The 18761-nt window shown below is 47.4% G+C and overlaps 1 protein-coding gene and 1 long non-coding RNA gene across 2 annotated transcripts; one reads left to right on the top strand and one right to left on the bottom strand.

The window, feature by feature from the left end:
* Positions 1-4574: 4574 nt before the first annotated feature.
* LOC131920161 (serum amyloid A-5 protein-like) lies at positions 4575-6812 on the bottom strand. Its single transcript, XM_059274568.1, has 3 exons — positions 6722-6812; positions 5122-5260; positions 4575-4713 (listed from the first exon to the last, which is right to left on the bottom strand). The coding sequence occupies exons 1-3, from the start codon at positions 6810-6812 to the stop codon at positions 4575-4577; spliced, it is 369 nt and encodes a 122-aa protein (XP_059130551.1).
* A 10553-nt stretch (positions 6813-17365) lies between these two features.
* On the top strand, positions 17366-18761 carry LOC131920225 (uncharacterized). Its single transcript, XR_009381576.1, has 2 exons — positions 17366-18044; positions 18493-18761. It is a non-coding gene; the product is annotated as an uncharacterized LOC131920225 (long non-coding RNA).

Raw genomic sequence — 18761 nt, 5'->3', positions numbered from 1 at the left:
GGAAAACATTTAATTGGTGCTAACTTATAGTTTCAGAGGTTGAGTTTATTATCGTCATGGTGGAGAGCATGGCAGTGCACAGGCAGACATGGTGCTGGAGAAGGAGCTGAGAGTCCTGCATCTTGATCTGCAGGTAGCAGGAAAAGCACTGTGTGTAAGTAAATTGTTTGCAGCTCTGTGGGTTTGGTCCTGGGTTTCAGCACCAACAATTAAGTAAATTGGTTGCAACAAGTCTGGGTTTGGTCCCGGATTTTGGCTCCAAAACGTGAGTTTTGCAACTCTGGGAAAGGTGTCCTGACTACCTGGGAGTCAGGCAACACCTTGAGATGCTTAGGATAGCTCTGATGGCTGAACTGCAAGGAGACAGTTCAGCCCTGGAGGGCGAGGTATCCCGGACACCTCGAGTTGCTCAGAACAGCAGCTCTGCCCTGAAGGTGTCCTGTTTAGCACAGCTGTGACAGCTGGAACTGCTAAGACACAGTTCATCCCTGGAGGGAAGTTTTTCTGACTTCTTGGGAAAGTCAGGCCTGGAACTGCTTCAGTAGAGAAGGGTATCCTGACTGTTCAGGAAAGTCAGACTGTACCTGGTGTGATGGGGATGGTCTCCTCGCAGGATATAGCAATCCTGCTCCTCTCCTGGAGAGCTGCTTGCTACAGCTGAGCTTTGCTCAGCACCCACTTAACGGGGCTTCCCAGCAGAGCTCTGCTTCTCTGGCCTAAGAAATTGCAGAAATGTAGCAGTCCCCTCAGGCTCAGGAGAAAAGTGTTACTTTTCAGCTCTCTCTTGCTCTGTCCACTGAGGGACGTCTCAGCAAAGATCTGTTCAGCTCCCCCTTGCTCAATCCACTATGGGATGTCCCAGCAAGGTTCTTCTGTGCATCAGTGAATGAAGATTTTGAGAAAGAGATTTATTTGGAAAGGAGGAATCCAGGAGAGTAGCTGCTTTTTTCTCACTGACCAGGCAGTCAGCTGGGGTTCTAACAGCCTTCCTGGGAAGTTGCCCCCAACAGGGCACTGCCAGGGAGGGGCAGGGAGAACCAGCCATGGAAAGAAAGGTAAGATACATACTTCTGAATCCCTTGGCAATCTAGCTGGGCTGCCACTGAACCTGTGGGAAGCAGACTTGGATTTTGTTAGTCCTAAAACTCTCTGAGGTGAGGGGTACCGGGGGTCCCAGAAACACCAGCTGGAAAGAAGCCAAGTGTACAGAAGCAGGGATCTTATTTCGGACTTGCCTTGGCAGCGCCCTCTTCTGGCAGAGAAGACAAATCACAGGAGGGCACGGGGGCTCAAAGTGGAATTGAGTACTCTTCAGGGGAGGAGATTGATGAAGTTCTATTTTCAGAGGAAAGACAACTGAAAAGAATAAATGAGCTGGGCATAGTGGCACAAGCCTTTAGTCTCAGCACTTGAGAGGCAGAAGCGGCAGATCTCTGTAAATTTGAGGACAGCCTGGTTTACATAGTGAGTTCCAGGACAGTCAGGACTGCATAGTGAGACCCTGTTAGAGAAAAACCAAACACTGAAAGAATAAAGGAAATGTGAACATAGATTAGAGTAGTTCCCAGCAGAACATCTCCAGTTCCTGTGAGGAGGTTCAAACAGAGGTGAGGGAGAGGGGATAAGCTCTGTCTCGGAGTTAGGACAAAAGGAGTTGGGGGCAGAATAAATGAGATTGGGGAGACAGTGGTGGCAGGGTGGCTCTGTGACCATGCTCAAAGCACTGGCCTTGAGGGTAGTGTGGCCATGGACTTGACTCCAGGAGAGTGTAGTACTGAGGGGGCAGGTCCGTGGTCAGATTCCTACAGCAGAGTGAGGCCCCAAGTCGGGTTCTAGATTTTCATGAAATGCAAGAAAAGAGAACAAAAGATCAGAGAAAGGACGAGCTGTGAGGCTGAATAAAGCAAGCCTTCCAAGGCTTTATAAATATGAGAGACATTAAAGTCTGCACCGTGCGGGAGAGGGTGGTTCAGTAGGTAGCACTTGTCTGAGAAGCATGAGGACTAGAGTTTGCATTCCCAGGGCCCACATAAAAGCTGGGCAGGTGTGGTAGCTGCCTCTAACCCCAGTGCCCAGGGAGCAAGGACAGAGAGCCAGCAGGAGCAGGCAAGCTGCAGCTTCAGAGAGAACTGCCTCAGTAAACAGAAGTGAGAGCGACTGAGGAAGATACCCATGCTGGTTAGTTGTTGTCAACGGTACACAAACTAGAGCCAGGAAATAGTGCTCCACTGTGGTCTCTGTTTCAGTGACGGCCTCTAGGTTCTCGCCTCAGTTTCCTTTGGTGACAGACTGTAACCTATAAGCCTGGTAAACCCCTTCCCCCACAACTGGTTAAAGTATTTATCACAGCAACAGAGAAACAAAGTAGGACAACAGCCAACATCAACCAAGAGTCTTCTGTACCTCCACACACTTGCAAGCATGAACATACACATGTCATAGGGTCACTATTACTGTGATGAAACATCATGACCAAAAGTAAGTTGGGGAGGAAAGGGTTTATTTGACCTACACTTATAATCATAGTCCATCATTGAAGGAAGTCAGGACAGGAAGTCAAACAAGACGGGGACCTGGATGCAGGAGATGATGCAGAGGCCATGGAGGGGTGCTTCTTACCGGCTTGCTCATCATGGCTTGCTCAGCCTGCTTCCTTATAGAACCCAGCACCACCAGCTGATGGATGGCATCATCTGCATGGGCTGGACCCTCTCCTATAAACCACTAATTAAGAAAATACCCTACAGCTAGATATTTTTAATTTGTGTGGGTTCTTTTGGTCTGTGTATATATAAATTTGTTTTTACAATCAAATCAAAGTTTCCCCTCTCTCCCCTCTTCCCAGTTCCTACACCCCCTCCCCCGCATCCACTCCTCCACTGTTTCTCATCAGATACAGGCAGGCATCCCTAGATATCAGTAAGCCATGATATATCAAGTTGCAGCGAGATTAGGCACCTCCTCTTCTATTATGGCTGGATTCCAAAGCAGGCAACACAGTCAGAGACAGACCCTGCTCTCACTGTTAGGAGTTTCACATGAAGACCAAGTTACACAACCTCCAGCAGGATCTTTTGGAGACATTTTCTCCATTGAGATTTCCTCCTCTCTGATAACTCTAGCTTGTGTCAAATTGACATCAAACCAGCCAGCACAGTACTCTCCCACACACGATACTCATATAAAACATTTTTAAACAGTCTGGTGTGGTGGCACATGCTTGTAATCCCAGAACTTGGGAGCCTGAGGCAGGAGGATCTCTTGTGTTCAAGACTAGCTTGAGTAACAGTGTGAGACCCTGTCTCAACAACCACCACTTCTTAGCATGTGACAAGTAGAACATGTGGACAGAGAAGTCTGTTCACTAGTTTGGAAAGGCCAGGTCATCGATTTCTTAGAGGTGCAATACAAGAAAAGCATTCAGAATTCCTATCTAAGGAGGAAAGTGCCCAGACTCCTGAGGAGTGTGTAGGTTGTACAGCCAGAATAGGCTTAGAAGGACAGTGGCTTTTTCCCCAGAACAGGGATGTCAAAGGCCACACAAACAGGCTGCATCTTGGTGTTGATGCTGTGTCTGTATCCCCAGAGACAGTTTTCCCTGTGATATTTCTCTGGACTCAGTGTAAGTCAAGCAGAGGTGTGCTGGCTGGTTTTGTGTCAATTGGACACAAGAGGGTCATTGGAGAAGAGGGAGCCTCAATTAAAAATGTGTCTATAAGATCTGGCTGTAGGCATTTTCTTAGTGATTGATGATGGAGGGCCCAGCCATTGTGGGTGGTGCCATCCCTGGGATGGTGGTCCTGAGTTCTATGAGGAAGCCAGCTGAACAAGCCATGAGGTGCAAACCAGTAGGCAGCACCTCTCCATGACCTCTGCATCAGCTCCTGACACAAGGTTCCGGCTCTGTTTGAGTTCCTGCCCTGACTTCTTTCAGTGATGTGGAAGTGTAAGCCAAACAAACTGTTCCTTCTCTAAATTGCTTTGGCCATAGTATTTTCTCACGGAAATAGTGACCTAAGACGAGAGGAAACTACTTGGGAATATTTCTTAGGATGGAGAAGTTGTGCAATACTGGATTTGTCTTGGTGCTGCTGAGGAGTGAGCAAGATCAGGTGATAGCTGCAGGGCAAGTCCTCCTATGGTTGTGTACCTGGTCCCCAGAGACAGGGAGCACAAGGCTGTGGTATGAGAACAGGTGACTGGATGTGGTTGACAGGGAGTAAGGGCCTGGACATCGAAAGGCCTGCAAATAACAACATACCCATAGCACAGGAGCCCAGAGAAGGGATCATGCCAGATTCTGTGAGAGTGGTGTCTGCCCTGTGTGAACCCAGAAATGTCCTTCAATGACAGATACTCAGGCTCAGCTCCACTTCCATGTTAGTGTTTATTACCCTCTTTTCAAGCAGTAGTTACTACTCCAAGAATAACACAGTTTTGAAACTCTTGGTCCATATTCATGTGAGATAACTATTGTGTGTTCCCAAACAACTCCAGTGTTCATGAGAAAGAAGAACCCCAGTCCCTGTCCTCAGGGCCCACATCACAGCCTCCTGGGGCAATAAAGAGGATGCTCAGTATTTGTCAGGCAGTCCTTTAGGTCTGTAGTGATTGGGGTCATTGCCACTGCAGCCCCATCTGTTTGCTTCCTGGTCAGCCATAGAGTCCTCGTGTCCACGGCCTATGAAACTCTGAAAGCCTTCTCTTGCATCACTAGGAGAAGCAGAGATGGAAGAGATCCATCACCAAGATGCATGGCCACAGTCCACTGTCTGAGTTTTCCCCCTTTGCATGGTATGGATTTAGGAGGAACCCAGGAAGGGCCAGGCAGGAGGTCAGCCCAGACTGATCACCCCACACTAGTTGAACACCAGAAACACTGGTGATGATGAGAGTCATTCCCTGTCTACATTTGGGAGCAGGCTCACATAGCATGGCTGTGTGCTGACTGCCCAAACCCAGGGTCTACACTGGGCATAGATGGAGCCAGTACCTGGATAAACAAGAGTAGGAGGGATCTGAGATTAGCATGACCCTCTCCAGAGCTAATCTTCTACTACTTCCCCCAGAAGTGTCAAGCCCTGCTACCCAGGTCCAGTCTTCCAATCAATCTATGTTTACCTGATGACTTCAGCAGCCCAGGCTCTTCCAGGACCCCTTTGGGCTGCATCATAGTTCCCTCTAGCATGGAAATATTTGTCTGAGTTTTTCCAGTTGGCTTCCTTCATGTCAGAGTAGGCTCGCCACATATCCCGAGCCCCTAGATGGGAAAGACAGCAGGAACATGAACCTTAAAGCTCTGCCCATGCCTTAGAGAGGAAGAAAGGGATGAAAGGAACTCATGGCTTGAGCCTGTGGTCAGAGCAGCTGAGAGCGTGAATGGAAGATCATCTCCTGATCCTCACTGTCCTCTCTTAGTAACTCAGGAGGGCCATTAGGGGACCCAGCTGCCCTGTGTTCACCTTTCTTCCACAGTGCTGCTGTGAGCTGCCCCTCGCCTGGGTGGGAAGCAGCCAATGAGGCAGCACAATGTCATTACATAGCAGAGTGTGTCAGCTTCAGTATCGTGGAAGTGTTTGCTACAGAGTCGTTAGCTTCTGCCACCGGACCTAAAGCACATTTCCTTAGTAGTGCAACCTAGTGTCTCTACAGCCATTGAAAATGCCTTGCGAGCACACCACCTCCAAGCTAGGGCCAGTGTTTCTGGAGGCAGCTACCCTCAGCTAGGAAGTCCCATCCTGAGGTGACTTAGTATACAGAAGGCGGAGGGGGGCTGCACACAGGAAGCATCGACTCTGATCCCTAAGAATTCTGTCCTGACAGAGAGCATGTGCACCACAGTGACACTGTCATCTCTGCCCTTGGACTAGACTGCACAGGTTCTGTGCTGTCTTGAGGGAGCTTTGAAGCAATGATCTCAGCTGTGGCTGCAGGTTCTGATCCTCTGAGGAGACACTGAGAGTCACCACGCCAGGCCACACCCAAGGCCAATCTTGAGTCTCTAGGTGCAGGGGGATGACTGGTCCAGACCTGGGTGGTATTACAACTCTCTAGGTGATGCCATTGGTACCTTATATTGGTCACAAATGAATTTAGAAAGTGTCCGGCAGACTGACAGACAGGACTGTCCTCAAGCACAGCTAGGTTGTGATCTCTGCTCTGCCCCCTGCTGTAGGCAGTGCATTTCAGGAAGTCTTGCCAGAGTCCCTGGTCCATCCTGACAAGCAGGACAGTGAGTCCAGCTCTTCTGAATGCTCGGGTGTTGTATAACAGGTGGTGTTAATGAGGGTCCATGGAATGAAGACACAGAGGCACCTCAAAGATGAATCTTAGCCTTTTCCAACTGCAAGGTGGATTCATCTCTCTGGACTGAACCACTGTAGCTTAGCAAAGGGCCCTTTTATTGTTATACAATTTACACCTTAGTAAGTCAATTCCATTTACCAAAACCTCTTATCTAAGCCCCCTAACGGGACAATGCCAAAGGCAAATTCTCAGTAAAGGAATACCACAGTGTTTTGGGTCCTAAACCAAGTTTGCATAGGCTTTAAACCCCTTAGGAAACTCTCAGATAAGACTTCAAACAGAGGGTACCAGAGACAGGAGCTAGCAATCACAAAAGGCAGATCAAAGCTAGGTGCTAACACTCCGGAATCTGCAGGAATTCTCCCAACACTCAGGAGACCCCTAGAGGCTGTGCCTCTCTGCCCCCAAACCCTACCATGGTAAGCCTCACTAAGGAATGAAACCCAGCTTTGACTGCTGACTCCCAGGACCAAGGAGCAGAAAATGAGTCCAGTGAGAAGCTTCATCCTGCTGAAATGAAAGGACAGGCTGAAGGAGATGCCCACAGTCTGGCGCCTCCCTCTTGGGTGTCTCATCCACATACGCCCTGGTTGTTCTGTCTTACTGATGTTCAGTAGTGTCCTAGCAGTGGCCCCTGGAGACCTCACAGCAGGACCCAGCTCAGAGCCACAAGGTCTCAGTTCTGACCCCATCCTGCCTGCTGAACTGTTTATGAAGGCAGCAGGCAGTTCTGATGGAGCTGCAGGAGCAGAGACTAGATTACTACTCTCTCCAGGAGCCTCTGATTCAGCAGGAAGCATTTCCCATGTGCCCCCTCAGCCGGCACAAATCCCACACCAGGTGAACGGAAGTGAGGAATTCCCTTGAGAGGAAAGCACACTTGCTGAAACACAGCACATACTAAGTATCTGTGCATAGGTTTGTCCCTCACCTGATGTCTGGTGGGCAGAGATGGGTGGCTGTGGCTGTCAGTGAGAGGAGGCTGGTATTTATGCTGAGCCTCCCTGCTGGGGTCAGGGGCAGAGAGAGACTGGCATGGTGCTTGGGGAAACTCCCAGCAGGTCATTTCTTCTAAAAGGCTGCAACAGAAATCTTGCTCCATCCACAGGTCATTTCCTGTAATTGTGCAATGTGAACACACTATACACCTTTGTCTTTTCAGTCTTCTGGGTCAGAGTACATACTTTTTAATACTGATGGAACTGAGGATGCTGAGAGTCAAGGAGTGGCCATCTCAGTAGAGGATCAGGGCTCCTAAGGATAGGAGAATAATTCCTGTAGCCAACACTTGCTTTCCCAGGCATTGCCTCAGGTTGGTTTTTATTTTTTTAACCTGGACCTGACACTTTACCTTCAGTCAGTCAGTCAGTCAGTCAGTCAGTCAGTCAGTCAGTCAGTCAGTCTCTCTCTCCCCCTCTCTAGTTTTTGAGACAGGGGTTCACTGTGTAGCCTTGGCTTTCTTGGAACTTACTCGGTAAACCAAGCTGGCCTAGAACTCACAGATTCATCTGCCTCAGCTTCCCGAGTGCTAGGATTAAAGGCCTGTGCCACCACCACCCAGCTGGCCATAAGTCTCTTTTTCATGTCTAAACTAAAATTGCAAAACTGACCAGCCAGCCCCACCAGACATTGTGTGTTTCCAAGGCACCTGTAGCACTTTCACTAGCATACTCCGCTCTCAGCTCTTAGGGAGGCACCTCTATTTCTACGTTCTTTGTGATGTGACAAAAAGATTAACTAAACTGTCTCACAGGGACAAGGTACTAGAGGGGCCCTACTCCTTCCTTAACTCAGTCCTAGGAAGGAGCATAAGGTCAGGGCTAAGGCTTTGGGGAGAAAGGAACTAAGAAACCCATAGAAGGGAGGAAGGAAGTACCATTTCTCACAGAGAAGAGCAGCCAGCAGAGGTGGTGGTGGTGGGGTGAGGGAAAGCTAGGTCAGGCACTGACAGATGAGCCCAGCTCTCAGGGCTGTATTTCCCAGAGGATCCCTCTTAGCCCTCTCATCAGTGTGAGTTGGAAATCTCAGGGTCATCAGGGGTAGGAGATGAGGGCTGGCATTACACCAGCCTGTACATGTAGGAACACAGCCTGCTGCCATCCAGAAAATAAGCTCTCTTGCTCTTCTTAAGCAGAAGTATTCTAGGGAGAGGGTTCTGGACACCACAGGCAGCCTAGACAAGGTGACATCATTACAAACTGAAGATGGATGGAGGAGACAGACTGATTCTCTGCCTGAAACTAGTTTCTTGTTCCTCCTCCTTTTGCTGGGTTTGGTTCATCCCAGCAGAGAAGCTCATTTAGTCTCTTCTTTCTGATGTTCACTCTCTTGTCATCCTGCTCTTCTTCCTTGGTATGAATGAAAAACAGACTTTTAAACTCCCCAGGGTACGTAGCATGTGGGAGGCAAAGAGAGGGGCATCAAGATTCTACCTGACTTTACAGATGTCTTATGTGCACACATGCCGTTAGCGGAATAAAAGAGGTCAGTTACGGCCCCTGTGGCCTGGCCAGCAAGTTGTGAATCTGACCAGTCTACCTTCTTTGTTTGAGGTTAAAGATTCAGAAAGTAGTAACAAAACAAAAAGTCAAACCCAACTGTAGCCTTATGACAGATGATGTTTTATTTACATAATGATTCCAAGGACTCCCACATTGTAACTTCAGAGTGACAGCAGAAGTTGGGTCTGTACTGTCCCTGCATGTATGTGGTGTTTGTCACACCACCTGGAGGGTGGTCAGCAGCCACTCATCACCATGTTTGTCCTAGTGGGACTTGCAGAACTGGTACACTGGGCTAACACCGTCCCTGTACTGAAAGGTCTGGCCTCGTGGTGTTTATGTTGCAGAGACCAATAATATAAGCACACGACACAAAGCAGGCCACCCTCAGTGTATGGGTTTAAATTATCCCTGGTGATTGTTGGGAAGAAATGGTTTTATGATCAGCCATAGCAACTTTTTGAATACCAATCATTTTCACTCTTTCACAAGATAAAATAATAATAATCTCAGGCTGCAATGATGGCCCAACAGTTAAGAGCATTTGCTGCCCTTTCAGAGGACCTGAGTTTGGTTCCCAGCATCCACGTTAGGCATCTCACAACTGCCCATAACTCAGTTTCAGGGTATCAACACTCCTGTCTCAGCAGGCTCCTGCATGTGTATGACGTACATAAACTCACACAGACATACATACATACATATTAAATAATAAAAACAAATCTTTAAAATTAATCTCTAGTAAATTTTTACAAATATTTTCAGAATCAATTTTTACAAATATCATCATCACTTGAAAATACATTCAACAATCCACCAAGGATTTTTATATAATAAAATGACTAACTACCCTAATTGTCATGAGAGAGCTTTTATCCAGTAATTGATGGAAGCAGATGAAGAGATCCACAGCCAAGTACTGGGTTGAGCTCCTGGAGTCCTGCTGAAGAAAGGGAGGAGGAAATGTATGAGCCAGGGGTGTCAAGGTCATGAGGGGGGAACCCACAGAGACAGCTGACCAGAGCTTGTGGGAGCTCATGGACTCTGGACCAACAGTTAGGGAGCCAGCATGGGACAGACCTAGGTCCTCTGCATGTGTGTGACAGTTGTGTAGCTTGGTCTGTTTGTGAGGAGGCTCCTAGCAGTGAGATCATGACCTGTCCCTGGTGCTTAGCTGGCTTTTGGGAAACTGTTCCCCATGCTGGGATTACTACATCCAGCCTTGATGCTTTGAGAGGAGCCCGGTCCTTCCTCAACTTGATGTGCCATGTTTATTCACGCCCAAGGGAGGCCTGCCCTTTCTGAATGGAGATAGAGGAGGGGTGGATGGGGAGGGGGGTAGATGAGAGGCTGGGGTTTGGAACGGGAGGAGAGGAGGGAGGGGAAGCTGTGGTTGGTATGTAAAATAAATAAATAAAAAATATTAAAAATAAATAAATAAAATGACTAAAATAGTAACTACCTAATTACTGACCAATGAACTCATTGATGAATGTTTTGTGTAAAATCCACCTTAACACAGAGAAGAAGGGGCTAATTCCATCTTCTCCCAATGATACAACAACTATGCATGATAAATTCCAAAAGTTAAAAAATTGCCTCATTCATCAGTGTCTGTGTGCCACATGAATGCCTAGTGCTTCTGGGCCAGAAGAGGGTGTCAGATGCCCTGGAACTGGAGGGAAAGATGGTTGTGACCCACCATCTGAGTGCTGCTAACTGAACCCAAATCCTCTGGAACAGCAGCCACTGCCCTTAACTGCTGAGCCATTTCTCCAGCCTAGGTGGGTGCCGGGATCCAGGTACAGAAGGTTTAGTTTGGGTGCATAGGATGGAGTTATTCTTGATCCTTTGACTTTTAACGAAGCTTCAAAAATGATTTGATAATTTGTATCTGTAGCCTGGCACTGGTGGTATTCTACAGTGCAAGTTCCAGGACAGCCAAGGCTACACAGAGAAACCCTGTCTTGAAAGAACCAAAAAAAAAAAAAAAAACTATGTCTAGAAATGAGTTTGTATTTGAACCAATTTTTATGGTTTCATGGAACAATTTGGTTTGAGCACTCTGTAACGCACTATCCCTTTCACAAATGTTCTCAGAGGAGAGCACGAGCAATTTGTGTATAGGATGCAGTTATCTGCTGGCCCACACTGCAGGTAGACTCCAGATTCCAGTCACTGTTGCAGACAGTAGGGTGGAGACTGAATCTTCCCTCTCTCTGTGGTGTCCTTTGCCCTGATTCTTTCCATCACATAAAGCTCAGCAGGCCGCAGAAGGCAGGAAGACTGTGGAGAAGAGAGAAGTGCAGAGTTGTACACACAGGGCCTGCTGGTTTCTTCTGATGCTCCTGGGTACTTCTCACTCACCACGTCAAAAGGATTTACCCTTCACTGTGGGTGCCAGCTTTGGAAGGGACACATCTCCACAGAGCTAGGAGTCTATTCCCTTCACCATGTCCTTTAGACCAGCACACGTGTGACTTGTGAGAAGAGGCTCAAGAGGGACACCCTTCCCTCTGTCCCTCATGGCTGTAATGGGCTGCTTGCTGCCAAGAAGGGGGAAGGAAATGGACAGTGGACTTGACTGCTAAGCCCCTGTTCTGAATTATTTTATTTCTTGTTTTTTCTTCATGGGAGATAGCAATCTTAGGCTGTATGTATCCTCTGCTTTAATAGTTCCTTAACTGAACTTTTATATATACACTCCTTCATATATTTTTCTATTTATTACCCATTTTGTTATTAAATACCTAGGAGAGTTGTCTTAAGCATGCATCACCATCCCCTCATTATAAGTCTCACATTCATGAAATCATAGGCTGGACTTTGCCTCCACTGTCTGTCCAACATCTGCTTCAGTGACTGTTAAATAAAAGACCCAGTGAATGCTTTTCCTATGATTAAACAGCCATGGGATAAAACCCAACACCTTAGTCACTGACACCCATGAAAGTATAATGGAGCAGAAGAACTCCTGTTGCTGACACCATAGCCTTGGGATTGCCATATACCAAGGTACTGCTCACATGTGGATGGCACTGCTGTATGGAAAACTACTGTGTTGCCATTCACATGAAACCGCAGCACACAGAATTCTATACAGGCTTTGATTATGGTAAAGAATATCTCCAATCCTGGTTTGTACTTACTCCAACGCACTTCTTTTGGTTAACCACGTTAGTGTACAAGAGTCTTCCCTGTTGTGCAGCAACAGCCTCATGTACCTGATACTCACTATTTCTTTGTCGTACCTGGAGACAACATGGGTGAGTTAGCCTGTATTGTCTAGCTGTGTGCAGGTGCATGTGCACACAATGACCTGGGTGCCTTCTGCCATATTGTGATATTGAGGAGATATGCCCTCCATAAGTAACCAAGATGGTAGAGCTGTTAGGACAATTGTGGGTCCTTTGAGAGTTGGAGCCTTACTATAGAAAGTATGTCACTGGGGCTGGGTTTTGAGTTTTTATATCTTATTTGCTGTTTACTCTCTGCTTCCTGCCTGCCTTTGAACTTCCTGTCACTTCCTGCCATGTCTCCCCGCCATGATGGATTCTTATTCCTTTGAAACCATAAGTACAAAATCATTCTTTTGTACGTTTCTAAGTTATGGTATTTTTGTCTTGGCAATAGAAGAGTAACTAAGATTCTACATCTCTCAGAGCACATCCCTGTCTTTAAGCACGCATGTATGTAGGTGAACATGCCACTGGTGCAAATTCAGAAGGCCCAGGAGTACAGAGGCATGGACCCCTTGATGCACACTTGATTGGCTGTGAAAACAGCAGAAATGCTACTAAACATCACTGGGGCCACTCCATCCTACGCTTTTTCTTAGACACTATCCCCTCTACACCAGGACTTTGAGGGTCTCCCAGTTTCACTATGGGGCATAGCTGAAGTCACTCTAGGTCCTGGAACCCAAGGTGACTCTTCCCCTCCGGACCATGCTGTTTCCAAGCCCAAGGTGCTGGATTTTAAGATCTATGATGGGAACTCAGGTTCAAGGCCTCTCCTGGACAGATCCTGTGGTGTTTTGTAACAGGGCTTTCACATAGGGAGAAGCATGGCAGGGTACCAAAGGGACAATGTCCAGGATTTGTTGCCTGAAGCTGGATTGCTGTGACCCATGGCCCTTTTCTAAACTAAGCCACCCACCCTAGAATTCCTGTAAGCCATTCATTTTTTTAATGGATGGGCCAATTTCCAGAAAGTCTTCTTAGGGAGTTCTGAGGTAGAGCTGGAGTAGGCAGAGTGCTGGCTGAGGGCTGCTATGTTCTGGGTGCTGGTCCTTGAATGACTCCTACAGACTCTTAGGCTCTCTGTAGACTCTCTACAGGCTCTTTCAGAGAAATGGATCTGGACATAGATAGTTTCTTCTTCCTGTGTAACAGCATTCTTCCCAGAAGGGGTCCTGCTCATGATGGAAGGAATGGGTTGACTGTGACTCTCTAACACACGGATCCCATTCCTTCGGGTGAAACTCGAACGCTCTGTCCTGTATTTAAGGTTTTCCAAGTTCAGAATTAGTCTGCAATTCCTAATGTGTGTGCTTTCATTTTGTTTATATTGCATTGTTTCAAACTACTCAGGACTTCACACATGCGAGCAAGTACTATACCAATGAGCCACATTCCTAGCCCCACATTCACTTTTGCGTGCTGTATGTTATCTCTAAAAAGAAAATCTTGTTTATAAGCACTTTTTATGAGAATGTCTCAAAAATATATGATAGACATATCTATCCCTACTAGTCAGACTTTTTAGTTTTTTTCACTCTTGACTCTCCATTCCCTCCCCCCTCTCTCTCCCTCTCTCTCTCCCTCTGTTTCTCCCTTTCTCTCTCCTTCTCTGCCTCCCTCCCTTTCTATCTCTCTCTTCCTCTCCCTCTCTCCCTCTTCCTCCCTCTCTCTCATCTCTCTTCTTCCTCTTTTTTTCAATAGATTGAAGCCTGTTGGTAAAACCAGCAAAGCATCCCCATGATTCACCTTGCAGTCTACTTGGTCTTTAGGAGAGAGTGTCATCCTGGCTTCTGGGTATCAGCCACTCCACAGAGCCCCCAACTAGCAAAGAGGGGAGGCTGCTGCCTCTGTCCAGAGTTCTGAATATTCAATTCCCAGGCTCCCTCACTAAATTGGCTTTCAGTGCACAGCCTTCATTCAGTGACCAGAACCAGCCTCCTAGGATCTTCCCTCTGCTAACAAGATCTCACTAGTCCACCTTACCATGCTAACCATGCCAGCATCACTGATAGTCCTTGTTGCTCTACATGCAGCTTTCCTAGTGTTCTGCCAGAGCATGATTTATGGTCCATCCAAAGCTCTCTGTGCTGGACCAACAGCACTGGCTGCTGCTATAGACTGGTTCTATCAAAACCTCTCCCTGCAGTTCTGAATCAGCACCCTCACCCATTCAAATGTACTCATAGGGATCCTGACATCTTCAAAAACAATTCCTCTCATATCGAACATATCTGGCCTTTGTGTCATTCGTTTTCCCCACTAATCCATCCTACTGGGTGCCTGCTTCCAAGTTTCCTAGCATGAGCTTAGCTTCTGCATTGGAAGTTGACAATGAAAAAAAAAAACAACAAACCCAGCAATTGTGCATCTTCTGACCATTCACAATGCACCATCTCCTTACCTCTCTATTCTGGTCTTTAGCCACATCAGAGTCTGCTTCACAGTACGTATACATCATTGTCTCCTCATCCATCCCATCAAAACTCTTGTAATTTGATGATCATTTCCACAAATAATAATAGACATTTGTAAGAAAAAAGACAAAAAAGAAAGAAAGAAAGATGGACAGAAAGAAAGAAAGGACTGCAGCATCATTCTGAACAAATGTACATCCACAAGCCATTATCCAATCATCAAATAACCAAAAGTTCAAGACCCCCTAAATCCAGGTGGTTTCAGTGGGTGGGAAATGGTGTCCACCAATTGGATCATACTCTGCAGCCACCTGGGTTTTTTCCCTGATTCACAGATTACCAGCTGTGGCTTAAAATTCTTTCTGCTGTTTACTGTCTTAATTCTGGATATTGTGTTTGAGAAATTAACATGTTGTGATCTTTGCTGAAGAGGGGAAAATTCTCAGGCCCTACAGCTCCTGAACTCTGCTGCCAGGTTGACTCTCCAGACTGCAGGCTACTCGCTGCAAGTGGGTATGTCTGTGAGGCTTGCTCTAACTCAGGCTCATAGGTTCCCACACAGTGGGGGACCCATGGACACATAAAGTAATAATTTCAATCACAAACTATCATAATTTTCTATATATTAGCAATGTCCATTATGACTTCTGAATAAATGAATACTCATAAGAAATCTACCAACTTTATTGCATTTCAATCATTCTGACAGCCTTCAAATATACCACCTTTACCACCTGGCTATGTGCATTGACTGACTGATCAAACATTAGAAAAACTGTCCCCACCCCATCACAGACGGGAGCATTGTTAGGGAGCAGAAATTCAAGACATCTGACTTTACCTACCAAAGTTCCACATAGGCCAACAGCAAGGAAAACTAGATCCTGGATAGATGACACCTGTCTCTGCACACCTTAAGGAACCTCCTTACCCCAGCGAACCCTTCCTAACCCAACAGCCAATCCAAAAAAAAAATCAAAACTATCCTGTGTCCTCTGGTTAAGCTGACCTGTGAATAAAGAGTATCCTGGAGTCCAGGGAGATTCCTTTGTAGTCTTTCATGGGAAATGACATGGTGGGACTTTCTCCAGGAACCCAGCCAGGCACACATGCCATTGGCCTCAATGGGGAATCTCAACATAAATACCAGCATCCTCTCCCTGACAGCCACAGACTATCACCTACTCTCCAGGACTCAGGTGAGAGATGACTCCATGGACTGACCTACACAAACACTTCTGCTCTTATGTCCCAGAGTGTGATTTCCTTTTAAATTAATCTTTGTGTTCTAAATATATATAGTGTAAAGTTTGTGCTGTGCTGCAGGGACATGTGGGAAATGCCTCTCAGTGAATTGTGGGTTCCTGTAGGGGGAGACAATCTGCTCTCGATGTCTCTCTTCCTCCATCAGTGCTGTCTTGCTGTCCTCCCAGACAGACTTGGTTCAGGGCTGATGGGATCATAACTGAAGGCTTGTGATTTTGAGGAAGGTCCTGTTGCAAGGTCACCTAAGTGTCCCACTGGAATTCTAGTGAGTTGCAGTGGGAATGGACAACTAGCCTCTTCCTGGATTACAGATGTTTAAGGGGAAGGTACAAATTTGCGTGTGTCTCCTAGATTCTCTTTTGATTTCTGCAGGATGAAGCTTCTCACTGGCCTCATTTTCTGCTCCCTGGACCTGGGGGTCAGCAGTTGGTTTTCATTTACTGGTGAGGCTTACCGAGGTAAGGCTGATGGATGAAGTATGGCTTGTGGGGTTCAGCCAACTATTTCAAAGCTTTTTCCCACTGCCTTGGTATGTACTTTTTTGGGTTTTTGTAGGGTGCCATATAAATATAAATCTTGTACTAGTGACTGTAATGGTCTGAACACAGCAGGTGGCAGAGCAGTGTTTGAACTTGGCTGAGCCTGAGACCAGTCTAGCCTGGTTGATGTGCCTTCTTGCTGTCTCCCATGTGAACTTGTTAGGGGCATGTGAAATCCCCCATAGGCTTCAATGCTACTGAAGCCTGTGTCCTCTTAGAGTCTCAGGAACTGATCTTGGGTGTAGCTGTCATGGCAGCTTTCAGTAAATCCCTATGTGATTGAACCTACAGCCACCACTGAGGACTGTGGCTCTAGTGCCTCCTCAAGCATCCACCCCACTGCACAGTCTGTTTAGAAGGACTAGAAGTGCCTGTTTACAGTGATGTGCATGCACACTGTCGAGATGGATTGCTTAGAAATCAGTACAGAAGTGCTCCCCATGTTCAGCCTTTCTCCCCCTTTCCTGTGTCTTCTGCATTTGGAAGTCCCTCAGAAACTCAAATTCATTCTCGAACACTCATTGTGGATTAAGGTTAATGTGACAGTGGCTCGGGACATTTTCAATTTCTGAAGGTACGTTAGATGACTACTAGGGGGTTGTGCTGTTGGGAGGAGGGACGGATGCTGGAAACATATTCAGTGCTCAGATCAGCCCTGGAAACGAGGGACCCAACACAGCAATAGGGCCAAGGCTGAGAAGTTCTGTTCTGTGATGATAGCTCCCGTCTTTCTGTTCCACATTCCCATTGTGTAAAAAGAGGCAGCTCACATGTGTATAGTGTTTCTCACACTAACACATCACAGGTGGACCGTCTTGTTTTTAAGGATTTTTAATTCATTAGTTTTTAAAAACATTTCTTTATCAATTCTTTGGAAATTTCACATCGTGCCCCCCAATCCCTCTCACCTCCCAGTCCCTCCATACCCACCATCACCCCTGCAGTATGCTCCCCCAAAATTAATTCAAAACAAAGCAAAACAAAAAACCCACCTCACTCCTCCATCTTTCAACACGTCCTCCTTCATCCTAGTGGTATCGGGAGCTGCAGTGTGTCACGAAGCATACCCCTTTTGTACAGTCAGCCCCACCTACCAATTATTCATTGTAATGAGTCATTGGTCTGGTTCAAGGCTTCTGATCTGGTACACCATCAACCCTGGGCCCCCACTGAAACTCCTCCTGGTCATCCTGTTGTTGCCCCGAGTCATGGAGATCCTGCAGTCATTGTTCTGAAGGACCAGTGCCCTTGTGCTCTCCAGCAGGTCATAGATGGGGCAGCTACTAGGGTGGGCCAACCCAAGGCCCGGCAGGTGGGTCTGGATGGTAGATGAGCTGGTCAGTCTGGGCCACTGGGACCACCCCCTTAGGGAAGGGTCAGAGCCAGCACTCCTAAGCCATGCCATCTGGGCCAGCTCTCCCTTGCCAGAGGCGGGGCCATCTCTCCCATGGGGGAGGGGAGATTGTGGCACCAGCTCTCACAGGAGCACCTTCTAAGAACTCTCAGTAGTAACCTGGAGAGACCAACTAGGGTTAGAAAATGTTCTTCTCTATTATGTCTCAGGCTGCTCTGACCACAGGCTCAAGCCATGAGTTTTTCCATCCCTGTCATCCTCTCATGTTGTCTTTCCCACCCAGGGGTTGGGGACATGTGACAAGCCTACTCTGACATGAAGGAGGCCAACTGGAAAGATTCAGACAAATACTTCCATGCTAGAGGGAACTATGATGCTGCCCAAAGGGGTCGTGGGAGAGTCTAGGCTCCTGAAGTCATCAGGTAAACACAGACTGTTGGGACACTGGGCCTGGGTAGAAGGTATTGACTGTGCTAGGAGACCAGGGGCAGATGAGCCCCAGAGAAGGTCATGCCAATCTGTGGCCCCTCCCCCTCCTGCTCATGCAGTTACTTCCTCCATTCATGCTCAGTGTGGATCCTGGGATGTGGGCAGAGCCAGCACTCAGCTCATGCTGGATAGGCCTGTTTCCAAATGCAGACAGGGAATGATTCATCCCTGCCTGTCTGGTGATGGTCATTCAGTGTAGGGTGGCCAGACTGGCCTAAGCACTGCTGATTGCTGGGCTTAGCAGGGTCACTGTTTCAGGCCCTCTTTCCTGGCCCTTCCTGGTTTCCTCCTAAAGCCTTTCCACGCAAATGAGAGAATTGGGGGTGTCAGCTGTGGCGATGAAGCTTGGTGATAGATCTCCTCCATGTCTGCTTCTCCTAGTGATGCAAGAGAGGGCATTCAGAGTCTCATGGGCCGTGGACATAAGGATTCCATGGCTGACCAGGAAGCAAACAGATGGGGCCGCAGTGGCAAGGACCCCAGTCACTACGGACCTGCAAGACTGCCTGCCGAATACTGAGCATCCTCCTTACTGCCTCAGGAGGCTGTGCTGCGGGCTCTGGGATCAGGACATGGGGTTCTTCACTTTTGTGTCCACTGTGGGTGTGGAGGACATACAGTGCACATGTAATAAATTCGTAAGAGATGAA

The sequence above is a fragment of the Peromyscus eremicus genome, chromosome 1, assembly GCF_949786415.1.
Source record: "Peromyscus eremicus chromosome 1, PerEre_H2_v1, whole genome shotgun sequence".
NCBI classification, from domain to species: Eukaryota; Metazoa; Chordata; class Mammalia; order Rodentia; family Cricetidae; genus Peromyscus; species Peromyscus eremicus.
This window is presented reverse-complemented; position numbering and strand designations above follow the sequence as displayed.

Bases quoted from the DNA above. Each gene is read 5' to 3' on its own strand.
- LOC131920161 (XM_059274568.1), bottom strand. From the start codon at position 6,812: ATGAAGCTTCTCACTGGACTCATTTTCTGCTCCTTGGTCCTGGGAGTC. The intron at 5,261-6,721 runs GTAGGGTTTGGG...TTTCCCATCTAG, and splicing joins CCTTAGTGAGGCTTACCATG to GGGCTCGGGATATGTGGCGA. The intron at 4,714-5,121 runs GTAAACATAGAT...TGCTTCTCCTAG, and splicing joins TGGGCTGCTGAAGTCATCAG to TGATGCAAGAGAAGGCTTTC.